This window comes from Protopterus annectens, chromosome 1.part1 (assembly GCF_019279795.1).
Source record: "Protopterus annectens isolate FY-2018-M chromosome 1.part1, PAN1.0, whole genome shotgun sequence".
NCBI lineage: Eukaryota > Metazoa > Chordata > Ceratodontiformes > Protopteridae > Protopterus > Protopterus annectens.
In genome coordinates this window covers 144883716-144902761 of record NC_056726.1, presented here as the reverse complement: position 1 = coordinate 144902761, position 19046 = coordinate 144883716, and the positions used below count along the sequence as shown (strand labels likewise).

Sequence of the window (19046 nt, the reverse complement as noted above, 5' to 3'; positions counted from 1 at the left end):
ATAGGTGTAACAGCAGGGGACATCTGCAAATAATATAACAACTGACTGCAGCAACTTAGAACAGACATGCAATGACTACAGCCCTGCTACAAATATTAAAACATATTTATTTAGGAAACCACAATGCTTCTTAACATTTTATTGGTATTGCTGATAATTCTCTGTGAAATCTACACACACTATCTGCTCATAACGTGGGCTACCTCAGCCGTATTGTTCCTGGAGTGGAAGGAAATGAGAGCATTCTGTGACTGACATTTTCCTGGAGACAGCCTTGAACAGTACTATGAGTTGATCAATACATTTTTCTGGCCATTAGTTTTGCATTATACAACACCAAAAATCCTGTTTTACACCTTTTGGCTTACTGTTATTGGTACTGTTTATTGTTTATTGCAATGCAATTGTTATTGTTCATTTATTGCACTAAAGTTCTAATTGCTCATTTATTGCACTTCAGTTATTATTGTTTATTCTTTATTGCCGTACATTTTTTTATTCTTTATTATTTATTGCACTAGTGTTATCCTAATACATTTTGTACTCACCCACTCATGGTGCAACCTGACCAACCGCCTGGCATGGGACTGAATATTGCAAGTCCTCTGAGCTGCAGCTGTTGGGAGAGAAGCACAGAAACACAGTTTTGCACACATTCAGCTTGCATTTTGGTAAAACAATATAAAAAATACTTACATATTTGTGGGGCATGCCCAGCCCTAGTCTCTTGGACCCAGGTGTCCAATGTTCCCCTCTTTTTCTGCTTCAGGTCATCATAGTGGTGATGGCACTGCTCACCAGTGCAGGGGATACCAGTAGCATTGGTACATTCCCTGGCCAACCAATTCCAGGCCTCAGCCTTACATTCCGAGCCCTGGTAACCTCCCTGAAACAGCCCAGGTTCATGATTGCATATGAGGAGCCTAACAAAAATCTTGGAATCCTGCACACCCCATCTCTGCACCCGAAAGCACACACCCTCCCCAATACTGCCTGGGATATCAACAGATAAGCATACTGCAACAAATGGTGCAGAATTCTCGACTTTTGCACTTAATATAGGCTGTTTTCTTGCCCTTATACGTCATTTAGCAACATTCAAAAAAGTGCTTTGGTGCTTAGCATAACGCAAACCAGCTAAGCAGAGCTGACCATCATGAAAAGTTGCACAACCATGGTTTTAGGGAAGCTTAGCAACACGCAAACAATATTAGCCATTGACCATGTTTAAGCAATGCTTAGCACCACACAGCTCTCCCAAATGTAAAAACATTGATTTTAATTTAAAAGACATTTTACATTGCATTCAACAAGTAATATGTGTGCTAGGGACTGAAACCCAGGACCTACAAAGCTTTAGACTGTCACTCTACCCATTTTGCTACTTGAATAGTATATAAAGTAGTATACCTTCACATACACTACTAAGCAACCATGGTGAACCACAGAAATGGCCTTAAGTGGGGCTTAAACATAAGCAGACATGCATAAATAAATACATTCAGTTTCTATATTTAAATGTCTGGCAGGTGTCAACTGTCTATGTGTAAGCGTGGCTTGGCATTGCCACACTCCACACCAGGCAAACAGACATAAAAAACAGATATGCCAGTTAATTACATCCGTTTTATATATTTAGATGTCTGGCAGGTGTCAACTGCCTATGTGTAAGTGCAGCTTGGCATTGCCATGCTCTGAGCCATGTTGCGCAAATGGACATTAAAAAAAAAAAGAACATAACAATATATAAATTTAAAACACAAAAATATCAATACACAGCACATTTCCACAGTAGCATGGAACATTACAGGGAGCCTCACCATGTACATAACATCTCACCAGCCTCTACACTTCTGCCTACATGGATTCAGTATCCTTGTAACTATGCTCTCCGTTGGCAGTGCACAATGATTAATATGCATGGCGCACTGCTGAGGTGCAACCATTGCCATGTACAAGGGTACATTCCGTGTAGGCTCTACACGGAGCCTACATGGATTTTATTAAATCCTGGGGATAGTATGGAATTCATTGACAAACTGTATAGTATACAAGGGATTTTGATCTCTACAAAGTTCACATTGTCCCAAGTTCATATAAATTAGCTGTGGAGTCATGCAAAAAGCTTATGCAACACATTCAAATCTGAAGTTAATTAGATATAAATCATAATTCTTAAGGAAATAAGTGCATAACAGCATGCAAATGAACCAGATGAAAATGTCATGACCTATAGTTATTAACATAGATATCATATAGCTTGTGTACTGTAATATACAGTGAAGTGGTATGAAAACACATTAGTGCAGCAGCTAGCAGGCATGTTTACATTTGCAACAGTTTGTTTTGAAAAACAATATGTTGCTGTAACTGCTGGCTGTGTTGATCAGGTTATCCACAAAGACATAGGTCTCATAATTGTTATCATCAGCATCTGGCCTTCCATGTCCTCACTGATGACCAGATAGTAGACCACTGTAAAATGGACCAATATATCATCCGGATCTTGGTCAATGCCTTTTGACCACATACAAAATATTAGGAAATGTCCAGTTTCACTATAGCGATGGATATGCAGATCATACCATATTATCTACAAAGACATTTCAGAGATCATCTGGGAATGCACTGGGTATTATCCAGCCTTCTGTCTCACAGATACTCAGTAAGTGTCTGTACTGCTACATATGATACATCTCAATTTCTTTCTCAAAAATCATGGACAAAGGCAGAAATAATTGGGGGGGGGGGGGTGCAAAGGCCAAAATGAAGAACAGGTTTTAAATATTACTCTAATTCACTTAAAACATTAATAAAACAAGTTTTATGTCAACCTTTTTTTTCTGAAAAATAAGAAGTCTGAAACTCTAATGTCTGGTATTTTTAACTGACTGTAATCCTCAGTGATTTACTTGATTTATTTTCTTTTTTTTCTTTGTAAACAACAGCTTTATTATTCAACCAACATATATCAACGAATGCAACCCATAGCAATTGGGGTTTTTCATAATGTTGAAGGTTTTTACCTCACAGAGAAAAGGTACAGGGTTTGATTCTAGCTTTGCTGGAGTTTTCATTTTGTTTTTACTGATTGTTTTTTGAGTGACCTTCTCACTCATTGTTTCACAATGGGAAATTGGAAAGGCTTAAAATGGTCACAAGGGCAACAAGTCTAGTACTTACCAATGAACCTATAGAAATATAGATAAAATCAGTAACTGAGAATCATCAAAATACTAGCAAAGAGATGAAACATGAGAAACTATTGCAGATGTAGCTTTGAGTCCTTAACATGTTTTAAACTAAACATTCCATGCAAATTGAAAAATACACCAATATTCATTAAACACTTTAACATCAGGGTCTTGTTGAAGTGTATTATAGAGCTGATTGCTATAACAATGACTGTCCTTAGTAATGTTTGTTAATTATCTTCCAGTATGGAAATATGATGGCTATTATATATTATATATCAGACAACATAAGCAAGAGTCACATCCTTTCTGATCTTGTAAGTTGTAGTTCCATGTAGCACAAGCCTGAATAACCAGAATAAGGTCCACCAAAGAATGGATTAACTTTCTAATGGCATAAGATGCTGCAGTATAAGTCTTTACTGGATGGTTAAAATTGTTCGGCAGGATGTGATTAGGTGAAAATAGTTAGCTTCACATTGTCCATGCCTCAAGTATCTGCCAACCCCCCTCCCCCTGGTTAGTCCCTGAAGGGATGTGTGATGTTAGAAGTACATTTTCTTCGAGTGAGAGAAGCCAAGTAAATTAATTTTACTCCCGTCATATCACTGTTGATTCTCTTATCCAGTCCCCAGGCTCACTCTGTATATTTAATAATGTTTCCTAATATACTTACATGCTCCCAGACACTGAAAAACTATAATTTCCAGGGCTTTGAATAAAATCAACAAAAAATGGGGTATTCTACCAAGTTGTCATGGTTTCCAACCAAGTATCCTTTTCAGTGTATCTGTAACTTTGGCGATACCATGACTCATAGTTTGTTAAATATAGCTACTACCTTCACTGGCTTGTCTCCAAATGACATTGCTGCAGGCTATGAGACCTTGGCTACTGTTGGAATACAGATTCTACCAAACAGGAAATCCTACTCTATCCAGTTATCCCAGAATAATGGCTTCCATTTGGCACACACCCTGGCATTCACACATTTTCATTTTCACCCTCATGCATTTTGTGAACTCATACACACCTCATGCTTTACCAGCAAACTAAGCAACTTGTAATTTTACCATCCTGGATCACAATGTATTTCATTGCTGTAAACCTAATGGGCCATTGCGGGATAAGACTGACTTCCATAGGTACCCTTATAGGTCAAGGTCGAAACCTAGCCTTCATAAAGTGAACTAAATCGGTCACTTTAGGGGGTCATCAACATTTTAGGATGTTTATTATCCCATATTTAACTGATAAAAAGCTCTTGCAGTTTAAGAGTGAGAGATGGGTTCCTAAGGATGGGATACATCTGGCTAGAAAAAGGAAATTTGGAAGGAGACATATGGACTCACACAATTCATGTCATAAAAGGAAGTTTCAACTTTGACCATTTTGTCTTGACTTAAAGTTATCAAAGGGTGAAGGTTTATCACCATCATTTCACAAATATTCTGAGAGATCCTGACACCCAAATAAGTTATGAGATAAAGTAGAATTTATTCCTAGCTAGGAGAAGTGATGTATACATTTTTGACAAGATGAATTTAATTTCAGCATTGTCTTAATCCAATTGACAAATTTGCCTGAAAAGCTACTAAAGTCCCTAAACTGCTCAGGTAGATGTATTTGAGGACTGACTACCCAGAGAGTGCAGTCATCCACTAGCCAAGCACCTGTGAGAGTTTTCTCAGACCCTTATCAGGATGCCTCAATGCGTGCACATTTGCCTGATATAGAGACTTAGCATTTTCACAAGAATAAACAAAAAAGGGGTAGATGAATAGCTCTAAATATTTATAAATGTTGGGAGCAGAGACATTTACTTATCACCTGAGTCAAGAGCTTGGAGTATAGCAAGTGACACCATTTCAGGAAGTTACCTTGATTTCCAAAGCATTCAGGTGCTGACCACATATATTCCCACTACATTGTATTGAAGTCTAAAATCAAGGCAACAAGGTGGAATGAACAAGTTGACTTGATTTGCTAGTATACACACTCAGACAGTTATTATGGGATACATTGGGCTGAAGTTATAAAGGAGTTTTTGTAAAAAGTTGTTAAAGATATGACATATTTTCATATTTCCACTGATAATGCAGTGTGGTGCTGTCATAATGCAAACAGTAGGTGACAGTAGAAAAGTATTAAAAATAATGGATAATGTGAAGACATTCTGAAATATAAATGTTTGTGAAAACAGTTATGACTATTAACAATATTTTTCCATCAACATTAATATGTCAAAAGCAGTATGACACAGTTGCAAACAAGTGGTGCCATCTTACCCACACTGTTATGGTGCAGATTGTTGTTGGTTTGTACTTGCCATCTATCTTGCATGATTTTATACGCTAATATTGTTTTTAACGGAATGTGAGAATATTATAAGCATAATTTGCATGGATTGTTTTATATCCAGAAAAGCAGTATGTTATCTTGTCATGCAATTTTGGAATGCCTGCAAATAGATGAACAACTCTCTTGGTGATATTTTGGCTAGTCGTGCATACTTAGAGAGATATAATTCATTGTTTGTCTGTAACAGCAGTACTTTTGGCAAATAATATATCATTTTTATTTCATAAATCTGCAGTATATAATCAGCATCAACAGAAAGATCTTTGAAACTTATTTCAGTAGTATCCCATTGGCTAACAAAGCCTATTTCATATTTCACATTTTTTGTAACTTGCATTCCTTATGGCAAATTGCAAAAATCAGATACTTGCCTATCCACCAGCTGACATAACACTCTAGATAACCTACACAGTGTTCAGCAAGGCCTGCTGGCCTAATATTGTCAAACACCTTGTCGGGCAATAGTAGGTAGAGTGAGTAATATTCCCATTATCCCTTGCATAGTATAACATTCAAAGAGGTTCACCAGTTAGAGTATATAGGCATTATTTGGTCTTGCACATAACAAATAGTGTGTGAGCCAGTGTCAGTATGTGTACAACAAGATTACTGCTCATATCCATGCAAACTCTTTTCATGACATTTCATGTCACATGACTCAGAGAACTGGGGACACTGCATGGCACTGCATACTAGTTGTCCTTTGTGCAACTAAGTACTGCAGGTGCTTCCAGCATGTACCAAGAAGAGAGTCATCCAAGGTGTGTTTATAGAGTGCAGCCAAACATGTTAGGGAAGTGTAATATGTATACCCTGTGAAGGTAAGGTGGGGAGTTTACACAGGTATGCTTTAGATTGCAAAAAAAAAACACGAGGAGTGTTTTCAATACAGAATTTTGGATAAAAGCTTTCAGAAAACAAGTGGTTTACTGGCTTAAAGGGATTTTTTACTATCCTCCTGCTGCATTGGGCTGAATGAGTGAACTGCTCTGTTGAGCTGAAGTAAATGTTACAAGGCCGGACTAGAGTCCTCTCTCTTCCCAGAACAGGAACATTTATGCTCTAATAGTTATCTCCACCTTTATCTGTGATATGCATGCCTTGTGTTTAGTTAATTACGTGCCATTCCCTGTGTTTCCCCCCTTATTGAATCCATTACCCATCTTGGCCTCATTTTCTTCCTTATCTTCCTCACTGCTTGATATCCCCCCTCCCTTTCCTTGTTTCTGCCCCTCAATGTCCTTTTCATCTGCTACATTCTCCCATCTTTTCATCTTTAAAACATTATCAATAGTTATTCCATCATCTTCCATGGCTATTTCCTCTGAACATCTTCCTTCATTTTATTGTTTTTAGTTGTTTTCTGTGATTTAATGTCTAGAATTCCTTTCTCTTTCTCTTCAACTTCTGTGTTTCCCAACTACTTTATTTCTCTGACACCCAATACATGAATATTCCTACATTAGCTGTAACGTGGTACATTTATTATTCAATATCGCTTTATAGACCCAAGCCTTCTAACTTCCTTGATAACCAGTTTCATTTTGTATTTATTCATCTTGTTGCTTGTACATTATATTCATTGCATTTTTATCTTCTCATACTATTTCAGGCATTGTCATAACATTTTTTTCTGATATGCACCACTGTTTTGTTATTAACACCAACTGTTTATTAAGACAGTCAATTAAACCTTAAAATCCTTCATATTTCTTTCAGTGATCATTTTATATGTCATACTTCATGCTGCCTATAGTCATTCTCTCTTCAGCCTTTCCACTTTTAGATGGTGTCTTCTTCCTTAAAGGAAGAAAATACCCTCCAATATAGTGAACTTTACCCAAGTTATTTTTTTTCTTCCTGTATCATCATGATGCCTCATGTCCCGAAACGCTTCTGTACCCTTCACTTTTTTATACTTTTACTTGTTTCCTTGTCACAGATCAAGAAGGTCCACCTAATTTTCCTATAAAGACTTAATGTCTTTTCAGGAAGGAATCTGTTTCAGCCTGCATAATATAACCCAGACATCAGATTCAAGGGAATCTATCCAAGGGAAAAAAATTGCTGTTCCGAAACAAAACAAACTCCAAAAAGCTGTAAAACATTACATAATGTGGGGGGCTTCACCTCCCACATCCCCCGATGTGGGGGGGGGGCTGTGCCCCCCACACCACCCCTACTTAAATATACCAACTCCGAGATCACACTACAGTGCTGAAAAGGCCAAGTAGCAAAAGCGGCCAAATGAATTCTTTCCCAGGGAAAAAAATTAACTGAAAAGCCATCTATTTTGCCTTTTCACACTTTTCAGTTCGACAAAGATGCATTTGACAACCTGCGTCTGTGACAGCATAATAGGTAGCCTTCTGGAGTCCTGGCTTTGGCCGTCTTTCTGCTTTTACTAACCTTTCCCATCTTGTTTACAAATAACCTACGAACTCTTAAGCCATCTTACTTCTACTTGCAGCTTCTAGTTTTTCACACATACTTATTTATGCTCTTCTTTGCAGTGCCTTATTCCTACAACTACAACATACCCTTTTCCTCTGTATACTCTTTCCTGTTTCTTTATTCCCCATCACTTCTTCAACCTTCTTTTCGTTAGTGCTCACTGTTATTTCAATCTTGTTTATATTTCCTTTTCCTGTCATTTCCTGAGTTTTGTAATTACAAATCATCTACTAAGTAATGATTAGCCTCTCCTTGATTATTTTTTATCATTTTTATCCTTTCCTTGTCATTGTCCACTTACAAAATATACATTTTAATTTATTATCTGTCTGTGCTTTGCTGCTCCATTCCTTTCTGCATATCTCCATTCCTTCCGGTTGTGGTCTGTACCTGTCATGTTTCTGCCTTCTGTTGTTTTGTTGTGTACTTTGTGCTCTCCCATCCAGTACAGGGGTATTTGATGTTGTTTCTCTGTCATGGCAAATGTTCTGTCACTAACGCACTTTTGAGCAGACATTTCTAGTTTCGTATTAGCAAATATACTGCTTCCTGGCCTTCTGCTGTGGTGTTGCTTCTCCTTAGGTTTTGTATCATCATTAATGTGTCTCTACTACTCCTTTGGATCTCTCACATTCTTGCCTCTGTTTCTGAAACTCGTTCTTCTCCCCCTTTACACCAAACTTTTGACACAAACTACTCAGTTACTTGTCTCCCTTCTCATGAATCATTATCTGCATGAACTCCTGTCTTTCTGCTCATTTTGATCTGCCATACCTTTTCAACTTTTGAATAATAAAAGTTGAAGTAATGGCCTTTAAATGCACCAACACAGGAGTACATTCTTATTTTTGGATTGGAAGATCTTTAAATACTACACTCCATATAGATCATAATTAAAAACCTCTGTATTGGCTTATTTCAGTTTTATAATGTATATACTCTAAAACAAGACTGTCTTTATGAAGAAAAATCAATCCAGTTAGGAGAATCAAGTCTAACAAAAAGCATACTGACATGCTTAAATCATAGCCAATGAGAAGTATGTGACTGACTCACCAGTCTCTTTCACTTCTGTGAATTTTGATGGCAAGATAATCTGAAGGGGAAGTACCTTTGCCATCTGTGCCATGCCATTCATTCAACTCTAAATGATGCACTTCCCTCATGTGATCTTTAGCTTCATATCTTTCCAAATGTAGAAACTTTCTTCCTATGTGATTTGCACAACAACACACTGTCCAAGTGAAAACCAAATCATCCTAAAAGCTAATTTGTGCTTTTTATCTCTAGTTATTGTGATCAGCCTTCATTGGGCATACAAATCAGATAAAAATTTAAGTTGTGGTTTTATTACTGAATACCCTTTCCCCCTCTGTTGTTGTTTATAAAAGCCACTGATTTGCTATTTATGCATAGATGGAACAGCATTAGAGCACTTGATTGGGGTCTCCTTGTTACATGGGTCGATTTGTTATATGAAATCCATGCATGTAAGGATTTCTCTCCACTGGTCCTTCCACTGCTGCTTTAGTTTTTCTAATAATTTAGTCTTCTGTGGTCACATATACGTTTAGGACTCCTTGTTATTGTAAGCCCATTCTTCAGGACTTGCATTCTAGCATACTGGTTTTCCTTTTGTTTTTATACCTTCTCCATCTTTTGATAGCATGTTTCCAAAAAAATCCTTGAAGCTTTGTTTTTCTTTTGTTTTCTCTACTGCCTTGTCATTCTTTAGGTACTTGGGTCTGTCCTTTGTTATTCATTTCCATATTGATGTATCTATACCAGCCCTGTTGTTTATTGGATTCACTTAACCTTTTAGAGTAGCTGAATTTGTGACTAATTTTGTTTTACATTATTCACCTTTTGGAACATGCACCATCTTGTCCCATGTAATAGTTCTTGCTGCAATTTTCTTCTTCTTCAGCTCCTAACATGGACAGTAAATAGCCTGGGCAACCATTTTGTCTAAGCATAAGCCATTCTATCATAGAATCCTGTTCTGAGCAATGGGTCTATTGATGCAGTTTGTATAGTTATATCATTATGCCAAGCATGTGTGTAACTAAAGTGTTTTACTGAATTCTTGCATCCTCAAGTCTATATAATGTATTTGTTGATGAACATATTGTGAAGTATTATGCAAACCTGGCCAATCTGGTATAAAGAAATGGTATTTTCATTTCTATATCCCTATTTTTTCATATAGTGCATTACATAATTTCTTATGTGATAACTGCGGCATGTCAGTGTAATAAAAATACATATTTTTTATTCTTTTAAGGTTAACACTAAAGTAATTGGTCAAAAATTTCAACTTTCTGTTGATTTGATATTGATATTATACAGTACTTACAGCTATCCTCTTCTTCAGTTATGAGCTTCACAGCATAGCAGGCATAGATAAAACCAGCAAGCTGAAATGAACAGAAAAGAGTTATTACAAAGTTTAAAGGACACATGCAGCTACATTTCTACATAGTTACTAACACAGTCAAATGCATTTAATCACTGAGTCATGCAAGAAGATTTGCGCATAGACTTGATGTTCTCTTACTCTCTATTGTATGGGATTTTCACAGTAAGTCTGTCTGCCATGCCCACATTTTCTATACCTCTTTGACAGTATTGTCACAGACAGCAGAAGTAACAGCAGTACTTTGTGGTTTAGGCACCAGTTCAAACAATAATGGAAAGTAATCAGTTTTCTCAGCATCTCCGACTCAGTCGCTTTGACTTTAACAATATCATTCTAAGTCTTAGCCTATTATAAATAACACTTTCCTCTTGAATTCTGAATTATGCAATGATGGAATGTTCACTGCATTTGAATGCATTCTTTAAGAAATTCTTGCTTTTTTTCTGAAAGTTCCGTCCTCTGAAAAAAACAATTATATACTACTTTACAGATATAGTCAAGTAAGCATAGAATCAAAGCAATGTCTGTTCCCTACTTTAGAATATAATAACTATCTTGAAATGAATCTCTAAATAATTCTGCAGATTCTCTCTTGAGTGCATAAAAATTACAGTCCTATGAACACATAAGGACATTTGCCCAAAATGACTGCGTTGTTTGGTGGCAGACTGCCAGCATCTTCCTGTTAACTTAAAATAATCACCTCCAATCAGGTTTCAGTAAGTAGTGGAAAGGTAAATATGTAACCTAGGAAGGTTGTTTTTCCATCTCTTCCACCAAATTTGGGGAAAAGCTTCAGTTTTGAAACCCAGCAGTCAAATTAACATTTGTGTTTCATTATGCAAAATTATATCTCTTGGAATCAGCAAACACCTATGCAGGTTACTGTAACTTAATATTGAATGTGCTAATAATATTCATATAGAGGTAGAACGCAACATTCTAGTGAATATATTGCATTTTACATGTCCTCACCTGTATTATTTTGAATACAGAAAATGCACATGCATTTTGAACATCATACAACATTATAACTGTATCTTAACAATCAGTATACTCCAGTTTACATATTAATAAATGTAGTTTGAAAATTGGGTCTAGGTGATTTGTTTACATTGACTAGTGTTGCCAAAAATGATGGTGAATATTTTCTGGTGCTCATTGTGGACCCTGCTATCTGTGACCTATGCCAGTCACCTATGCTAATGGTCAAAAGGGTTTATACACCCCTATTTACCAGTGTGTGTCTACTATAAAGCCCAGCAATACTGGGTTATTAAGCTAATAGCTGGCTGGTGTCCAGTTGTCCATCCTGGTTTACCTGGGATAGCACTGTTGAGTGGAAGCTGGATGTAAAACCAATCAACATGCCCAAAATGAACTAAGAATTACTATACTCAGTGTAGATCCATTGACAGGATACAGCATGGAAGTGGAAAACATGACGGTAAAGAGAAGACTGAACAGTCTGTGTATCCAGGAAACAAGCTGGGAGGGCAGTGCAGCAAAATAACTTGGCTTAGGATTCAGAGTCTACTACTCACAGGGAGGACAGACTAGAAATGGTATAGGAATTGTAGTGAAATAGTATTCTGAAGACAGTGAGAGATATTATCAGAATTATTGACAGACTTATGGCAGTTAGACACCAGTATAAAGATAGGGTGATATTCATAATCTCAGCCTATGTCTCACAGCAGAATTGTAATGGTGAGTTAAAGAGTGCATTCAGGTAGTAGTTACAGAACCTGCTAGATAAGGCAGGACACCATTAGATGATGTTGATAATGGAGACCTGGATGTGTGTATCAGGATAGATAGAACAGGATATAATGATTGCTTAGGTCGGTATGGAGGGCAACAGGAGAAAAGATGGAGAGACCATTGCAGACTTCTGTTTGGCAAAAGGCTTGATAGTGGCTGACAGTTACAAGATCATATACAAGAGTGGTAAAATGCAACTCAGGTAGACTTATTCCTGGTAAGGAGGGGCACTGAATAATATCAGAAGCTGCAAAGTCATTGCAAATGAAACGGTCAGCTCCCAGCATCAATCTTACTGTTCACTGTAAGTAGTCAGAAAAGACTTCACGATCAGCCATGACTAAGCTGAAGTCCAGGAGGAGTTTGCTGAACTTTTTTTATTCTTTACATATTTATTTGCATAATCATTTTTATCTGAAATTTTACCATTTATGTTAATGTGAAACAACTTGGTTATCTTTTTAATGTAGAAACTCAATTTGATTATTGTACTGTTGAAACACATATTCTAAAGTCTATTGCAACTTTTGTAACTTGATGAGAAAACCTAGTTTAACCATTCAAGTGTATAAGCATGCATTCTAAAGTGTATTGCAATCTATGTATCTATATTTTGTTGTATACCTTAACTTGGTTCTGACTGTTTTTGATTCTGTTTGTTTTCTCTGATTTTGCTTCTATGCCTGCGTCATACATGAAAAGGTTCTCTTGACCAGTCCCTCTACCCAGTTACCAAACAGTAAAAAAAATAAGATAAATAAAAAATTTAATGAAGTGAAAGAACACCAGTTCCAGGAAATACTCAGGACTCTAGCATCTCAGCAAAATGCAATATATGGGGTCAAAGAAGAATGACAAAATCTCAGATCAGCATGTGTGAAGACTATAAAACAGATATGTGGCCAAGCTAAGTATATAAATGAGATTCATAAGGACACATAGTGGTAGTATGCTGAAATTCCGGAAGTTATCAAAAGAAAGAAGGAGTGCAGGAAGAAGTTAGACACAGAAAAGACAGCGCAAGCTAAGAAGGAATACTGACTCCCTAACAAAGAGGTTAAGGGAGCAGTCATAATGGTACAAAACAAGGCATCAAGAAACACTTCTAGCTACTGGAAAGTGACTACTACACAGATGGTACAAGGAAACTCTGGTTGCAAGGCAAAGACTGAAAGATAAAGAAGGTAGCCAATAGATACAGTTCATAGGGGATGCTAGCAACAATCGTGCTCATCAATCCACAAGATATCAAAGGCAGATGGAAGTAATACATCCACCAGTTCTGAATAAATAAAAAAATGCAGGAACTGCACTGCTCCATGTACAGTCTATAATGACACAGAAAAAAACTACCCGAGAAAATACAAGAACAGTACTAAAGAAAATGAAGGCAGGGAAAGCAGCATGCTTAGATGAAGTCATGGCAAGTACGATTAAGATTTTGGGTAAGTCATGTACTCATCAAGGTAAATACAGAAAAGTGTATTCAAGATGACTACTGAATAAGCATTCTAGGGATAGTGTACAAGAACACTGGGGAGAGTTACAATTGTGGGCAATACAGATGTATCAAATCCCTGTCACACTACATGAAAGCGCTGTTGTTGATTAATAAACAAATAAGCAGAGCGGTAGAAAGTCAGATGGGAGATGAGCAGTTTGCATTCAGATCAGGATGCAGCACAACTTAATGAAGTTTATAGTGAGACATAGTAGAGATGAGGAAAGAGTCCAGATGAACATTCCTAATTTTAGAGAAAGAATATAACAAAGTCCAAAGAAAGCTGATTTGGGTAGTGCTGTGATGGCGCAAAGTCCCAGAAACATTTGTGGAATTACTGCAGGCAATGTACAAGGACACAAAGATACAAGTATGCACATTGTTCAAACTGACAAGAATGTTTTCCCTGTGGGAATTTGGGTTCATCATGGTTCAAATCTGAACCCACTGCTGTTCATACTGGTGATTTATTAATAATCAGGTCAGATGGGACAGATCAACAAAGTTGCTGTATGCAGACAATGTAACAGCACAAGCAGACACTGGACAGGATCTTCAACAAATGATTGAGGACTAGAATGTAGAACTGAAGGGCCATGATGAAACTGAGTGCAGAAAAGACAGTTATTATGGTAGCAAATGGTGGAATCAGAAGAAGATTACAACTGAGATAGAAGGGAAAATAGTAGAAGAGATTAAGAGCTTTAGCTTTTTGCAAGGGTGGTTGTGGAAGAAGTCTAAATGACACAGCCAAAGCTCTAATTAGAAGCACTACAGCCAACTAGCATAGAATATGCTGTGGAAGGATCATTACATCTGGTTGATCCTGCCAGTAGCATATGCTTGTCTCAAAGATTAAGCCATGCAAGTCTCAGTGCACATGGATGCTACAATGAAACTGTGAATGGCTCATTAAATCAGTTATGGTTCCTTTGATCACTCCACAATTACTTGCATAACTGTAGTAATTCTACAGCTAATACATGCTGATGAGTGCTGACCTCTGCGGATGCATGCATTTATCCTGGAGTTACAGGTGCTGATCATGGAAATAAGGGTAAAACTTGGCTAGGCTTGTAAAGACCCCAGGGCCATTAGCCTAGTAACCTTCTATGATCCTATGTTCCTATATCAGTGATTAGTGTGTGACAGAAGAATGAAAGAGAAGCTGAAAAATAAAGTTTGCAAGACAGTGATGTGACCAATGCATCTGTATGGCACAGAAACCTGGATAGTGAAGACAGAAGAATTAAGAAAGCCTGAGGTGATGGAAGTGAAGTACCTGAGATGGAGGATAGGGAGCACATTGTGGAACAGATAAAGAAATGACTACAGCAGAGCAGATGCCAAAGTAGCCACAGATGCAGAGAAGTTCATGGAGAACAGGTTCCATGGTTCTGTAATGTGTAGAAAAGCAGGGGATGATTTGATAAAGAATGTTTTGGAGAGACAGGTGGAGGGCAAGTGGAAATGAAGACATCCTGCTAAGAGATGTATGGAATATGTGAGAAGACCTGTGACAGTCAGGCATGACTGCTGAATAATTTAGGAGGGTGGTGCTTAATCAAGAGAGGTGGTGACACTTGATGTGACACACACTAATCTCATATAGAAAAATAAGAAAAAAAAGTTGATTATTTGAACATTTCTGCTGACCAAAATATAATGTTCATCTGAACTAATGGATGGTTCAGTATGGCTACCATTTTGAACTTGAATTTACACTATGAAACTGTAGAGTTTAATATAATTTAAGTTTGAAGAATATACAACTTAAGAAAATTAAGAAGTTTGTAATGAGTGTTAGACGTCTTTTAACTCCCATGTGCTTTGCTTCTGGTATTATATTCATACACTGTGCTCACTCAAAGTGACCTGTTTTAAGACTCATGAAAAAATACATAAAGTTTTTGATTTGAAACTATCTGAAATGATAAAATTATGTTTTTCCTTATTTTGCATACTGTTTTAATGAAAACATTTATTTGTTTATTTATACAACTATTTGTTTACGGGAAAGATATCAACAGGAAAATACTTGTACTTTTAATGATAAAATGGAAGTCTTAGGTTAAGCATATATTTTTGTATCCAAGGATATAGTTTTTAAAGTTTTACTAAGAACCATCAAAAGGTTATTAATATTTATGTCTTCTGAGCATTCAGACAGTAGGGTTATACAAACTTTTCAAAGAGTCTAGTAGCTGTAATGAAAATAGCAACCTAGAGATAATAAAAAATAATCACAGAGAAACTTTCAAATTTCTTCTCTCAGGAAACTTTTCCATTTACAAGCCTGTTTTGAAATATGTTAATTTTTTGGTGCAATGCCATTTTGTCAATAAAATGAGCACATTTAATGTTTTTATTACAACTTACACCACGGAGAGTAGTGCTATGTGTAATATCATTAACTGAAACTGACGCGAAGTGATAACAATCTCCTTCACAAATACTCTTGGCGATGTTCCCAAATTTACTTTAGGAAGAACTATTAACATCAAGCAGATTTTTTAAGGAGATTTTGATTGTGGCATTTCATTACAAGGCAAGATGTCTAAATGTGGGATATGCTATCAATGCAGGTTTATTTTACGTTAGTAATAATCCTGTTAAGAATTCTGACAGTAATAAGATTTTCAGGTAGGTCTGATTGAAATGTAAAACCAGTTGTTTTTCTGGTTCATTGTGTTTCATGTGAGGCATTCTTTGTTAGAAAGACAATGTGCCTCTAAAAGAAAAGGATTTATGAACATTGCTTAGATGTTAAAAATAGAAATTTCACTATTGCTCTTTTCAGACACTCATGTATATGCACCGATTTTAAAAAGTTTGTATATTTTGTTTTGTCTAATACAGATGTACTAGAAGGGAAAGGCCCCTGGAAAGAAAAACCTGAATACGAAAACCTAGATTTGCAATTGAAGTTAAATGCATAAAATGCATACATGAATACAGTTCAATATTACCAATTTTAAAAGTTAAATATAATAATTTAAATGTGACTATTTTTAAAAAATGTTTTTAAGGAGTGTTGCTTTTGTTACAGAGTTTGTATTGACTGATTTATGTCACATGATAAGGTGAGGGTTTTTTAAACATCACTGTATTGTTTTAAGTCAGCAAGTCCTAGTTACATTTGTAAAGGACAAACGTGTTTAACTACAGTGCCTCAATAAAGGCTTCTTGAGAGAAGACATTTGTAGGGGTCTCTGGAATTACTTTTCATACAGTCTGTCAGATTTATTTATACACAAATACTGTTTTGGATTATAGATGATTTTTGTTCAGGATACATAATACAGTACTTGTCTATAATACATCTGCACTAGGTTGAAATTTCATCAGATGTAGAAATAATATTTATTTCTTCAGAAAAGAGGAATTTTATGTCATTGTGGAATTATGTTAACTTTCCCCAATGTACTCTTATAAGCAATCTATCCATCCACAACCCCCTTTTCACATTTTTACACATGGGGTCGAGGTGTCACGTCAACAGTGACAATCATCTAGAGCCAAGGTTTACACTGACGGCTTGCTATAACCACATTAAATTAAGACAAAGTTATCCATGGCGCTAAAGCTTAGATGACCAGGTGACTGCATTCAGGTTTTGATTGCCATGACATACATTCCTGAGAATTTGGCTACAATTTTTCAGGCATTGTCAGAGATATGGCTCTATATTGTGAAGTACCGCTATAGACTAATCTACCTATTAGTATGCTTATTTATTTACTTTTACACAGAGTTTAAACATTTATATGTGATATATATCCTGGTTGGCAAGCTTAACACCAAAATTATTTTTATTTTTTATTTTACATTTGTTTACCAGGATAGTATACCGATCACAACTGACAATTTGCAAGTAAAGCTTGCACACACATGGATAAAGCATGCAAGTTAGTACATTTGAATGACATTCTCTGGTATGCATATGGTTATGGCCACAGCCCCTTTTTATGTACCTTTTTATTAGGTATATGTAATACTATACACAGTCTCCTCATCCTCCATTTCTGAACATTACCCATTGCCACAAGATACCCCTTTTAGTCACCTGTATCAGTTGCAGTTTGTACTGTGCACAGACTTCCCCCTAATTATAACTTATGCTCATGTCTCAGCATGTGGCAGTGGACCTCAGTTTATAATCCTCCAGTGGCATATCCTTCACAATGTTTCCATTCTACATTACTGCACCCTCCAAAAAAATGGGTAGATGGGAGGGTGCCTTGCCAGTGTCTTGCATTCCTAGTTACATGTCCACCACAACCTCTGCTGCAGTATGACTGACACAAAGGATTTGTTGCTGTTGGTAAGGAACTTTACCAAACAGAACTCCTTTACAAACTCTGTAAATCCTTCACTGACTCTTAAAAGCAACATGGCTGCAGAATCTGTATTGAAATTCTTCTATTCCACAACTGTATGTCATTCAGCATGGTTGTGTAAAATGGTGCTAGTGCTTTATATTATGCTACAGAGGGTCAGTCAGCACATAAGTTATACTAATGAAGCAACTTAACACTGCTATTTCTGAACTGCTGCCATAGTGCACTGTGATACCCAGACAAGTTGCCAGGAGCATATCTTACTGACCATAAGGCATGTGCTCAGTATGGTCTAGCATTTGGCCTGTGCATGCCATAGCACCAAAATGTAGCAATATATTTATTCCTAGTGTCACAGTGCAGGGCTAGGGAGCTATAGTGGTGCCACAGTGGATAGCTGTGTTGCTCCATTCATGATCTACATATGTGCTTCATACCTCTCAACTGTACAGATTTTTGCCTCATATTTTTGGTCTGTTCCTCATAAAATGTGAGGTTTTCTGGTAAATTATTGAATATTGAAGTCACTAAATAATACTAAATAAAGACGGATATTTGAGTTTCAGACTTTATATCTTTCAGAAAATATGTAATAATGCAAAATCTTTTATTCTAGCAACGTTTAAAGTTTATAGGAACAATATTTAAATTTTGTCCATATTTTGGGCTTTTGTCCCCCCATTCTTTCTGGCTTTGTCCAGATTTTTTGCATTAAGAGATTGAGAGGTATGATGTGCATTCATGGGAATGGGGCTACCATTTTGCTCCTTGAATAGACCTAAGTGAGTGGAATCTCAAACTCCCACATAGTACGCCAGAGAGAGCAAACATTTCCTATTTTTCCTGCGCAGGAAGTTTCAGGACTGCTTATTATGGCAATATGAGGGGCCTTGCAGACGGTGGATGATGGCACGAGCATGCCAGGATGGTAAGTGATGCCACTGGCATCACCCAATTTGGCGAGCAGTGCTGTCATTACTATACTGACCTGAGTTGGTACTATCTAGACCTTC

General features: G+C 36.8%; 1 protein-coding gene across 1 annotated transcript in view; it reads right to left on the bottom strand.

Annotated features, from left to right (window-relative positions):
* NKAIN2 (sodium/potassium transporting ATPase interacting 2) overlaps nt 1-19046 on the bottom strand; it is a 2790781-nt gene that overhangs the window by 228859 nt on the left and 2542876 nt on the right. Inside the window, exon 4 of the mRNA XM_044073873.1 lies at nt 10366-10426. Within this exon, the coding sequence (XP_043929808.1) occupies nt 10366-10426 (61 nt within the window). The remainder of the gene's footprint in view (nt 1-10365; nt 10427-19046) is intronic.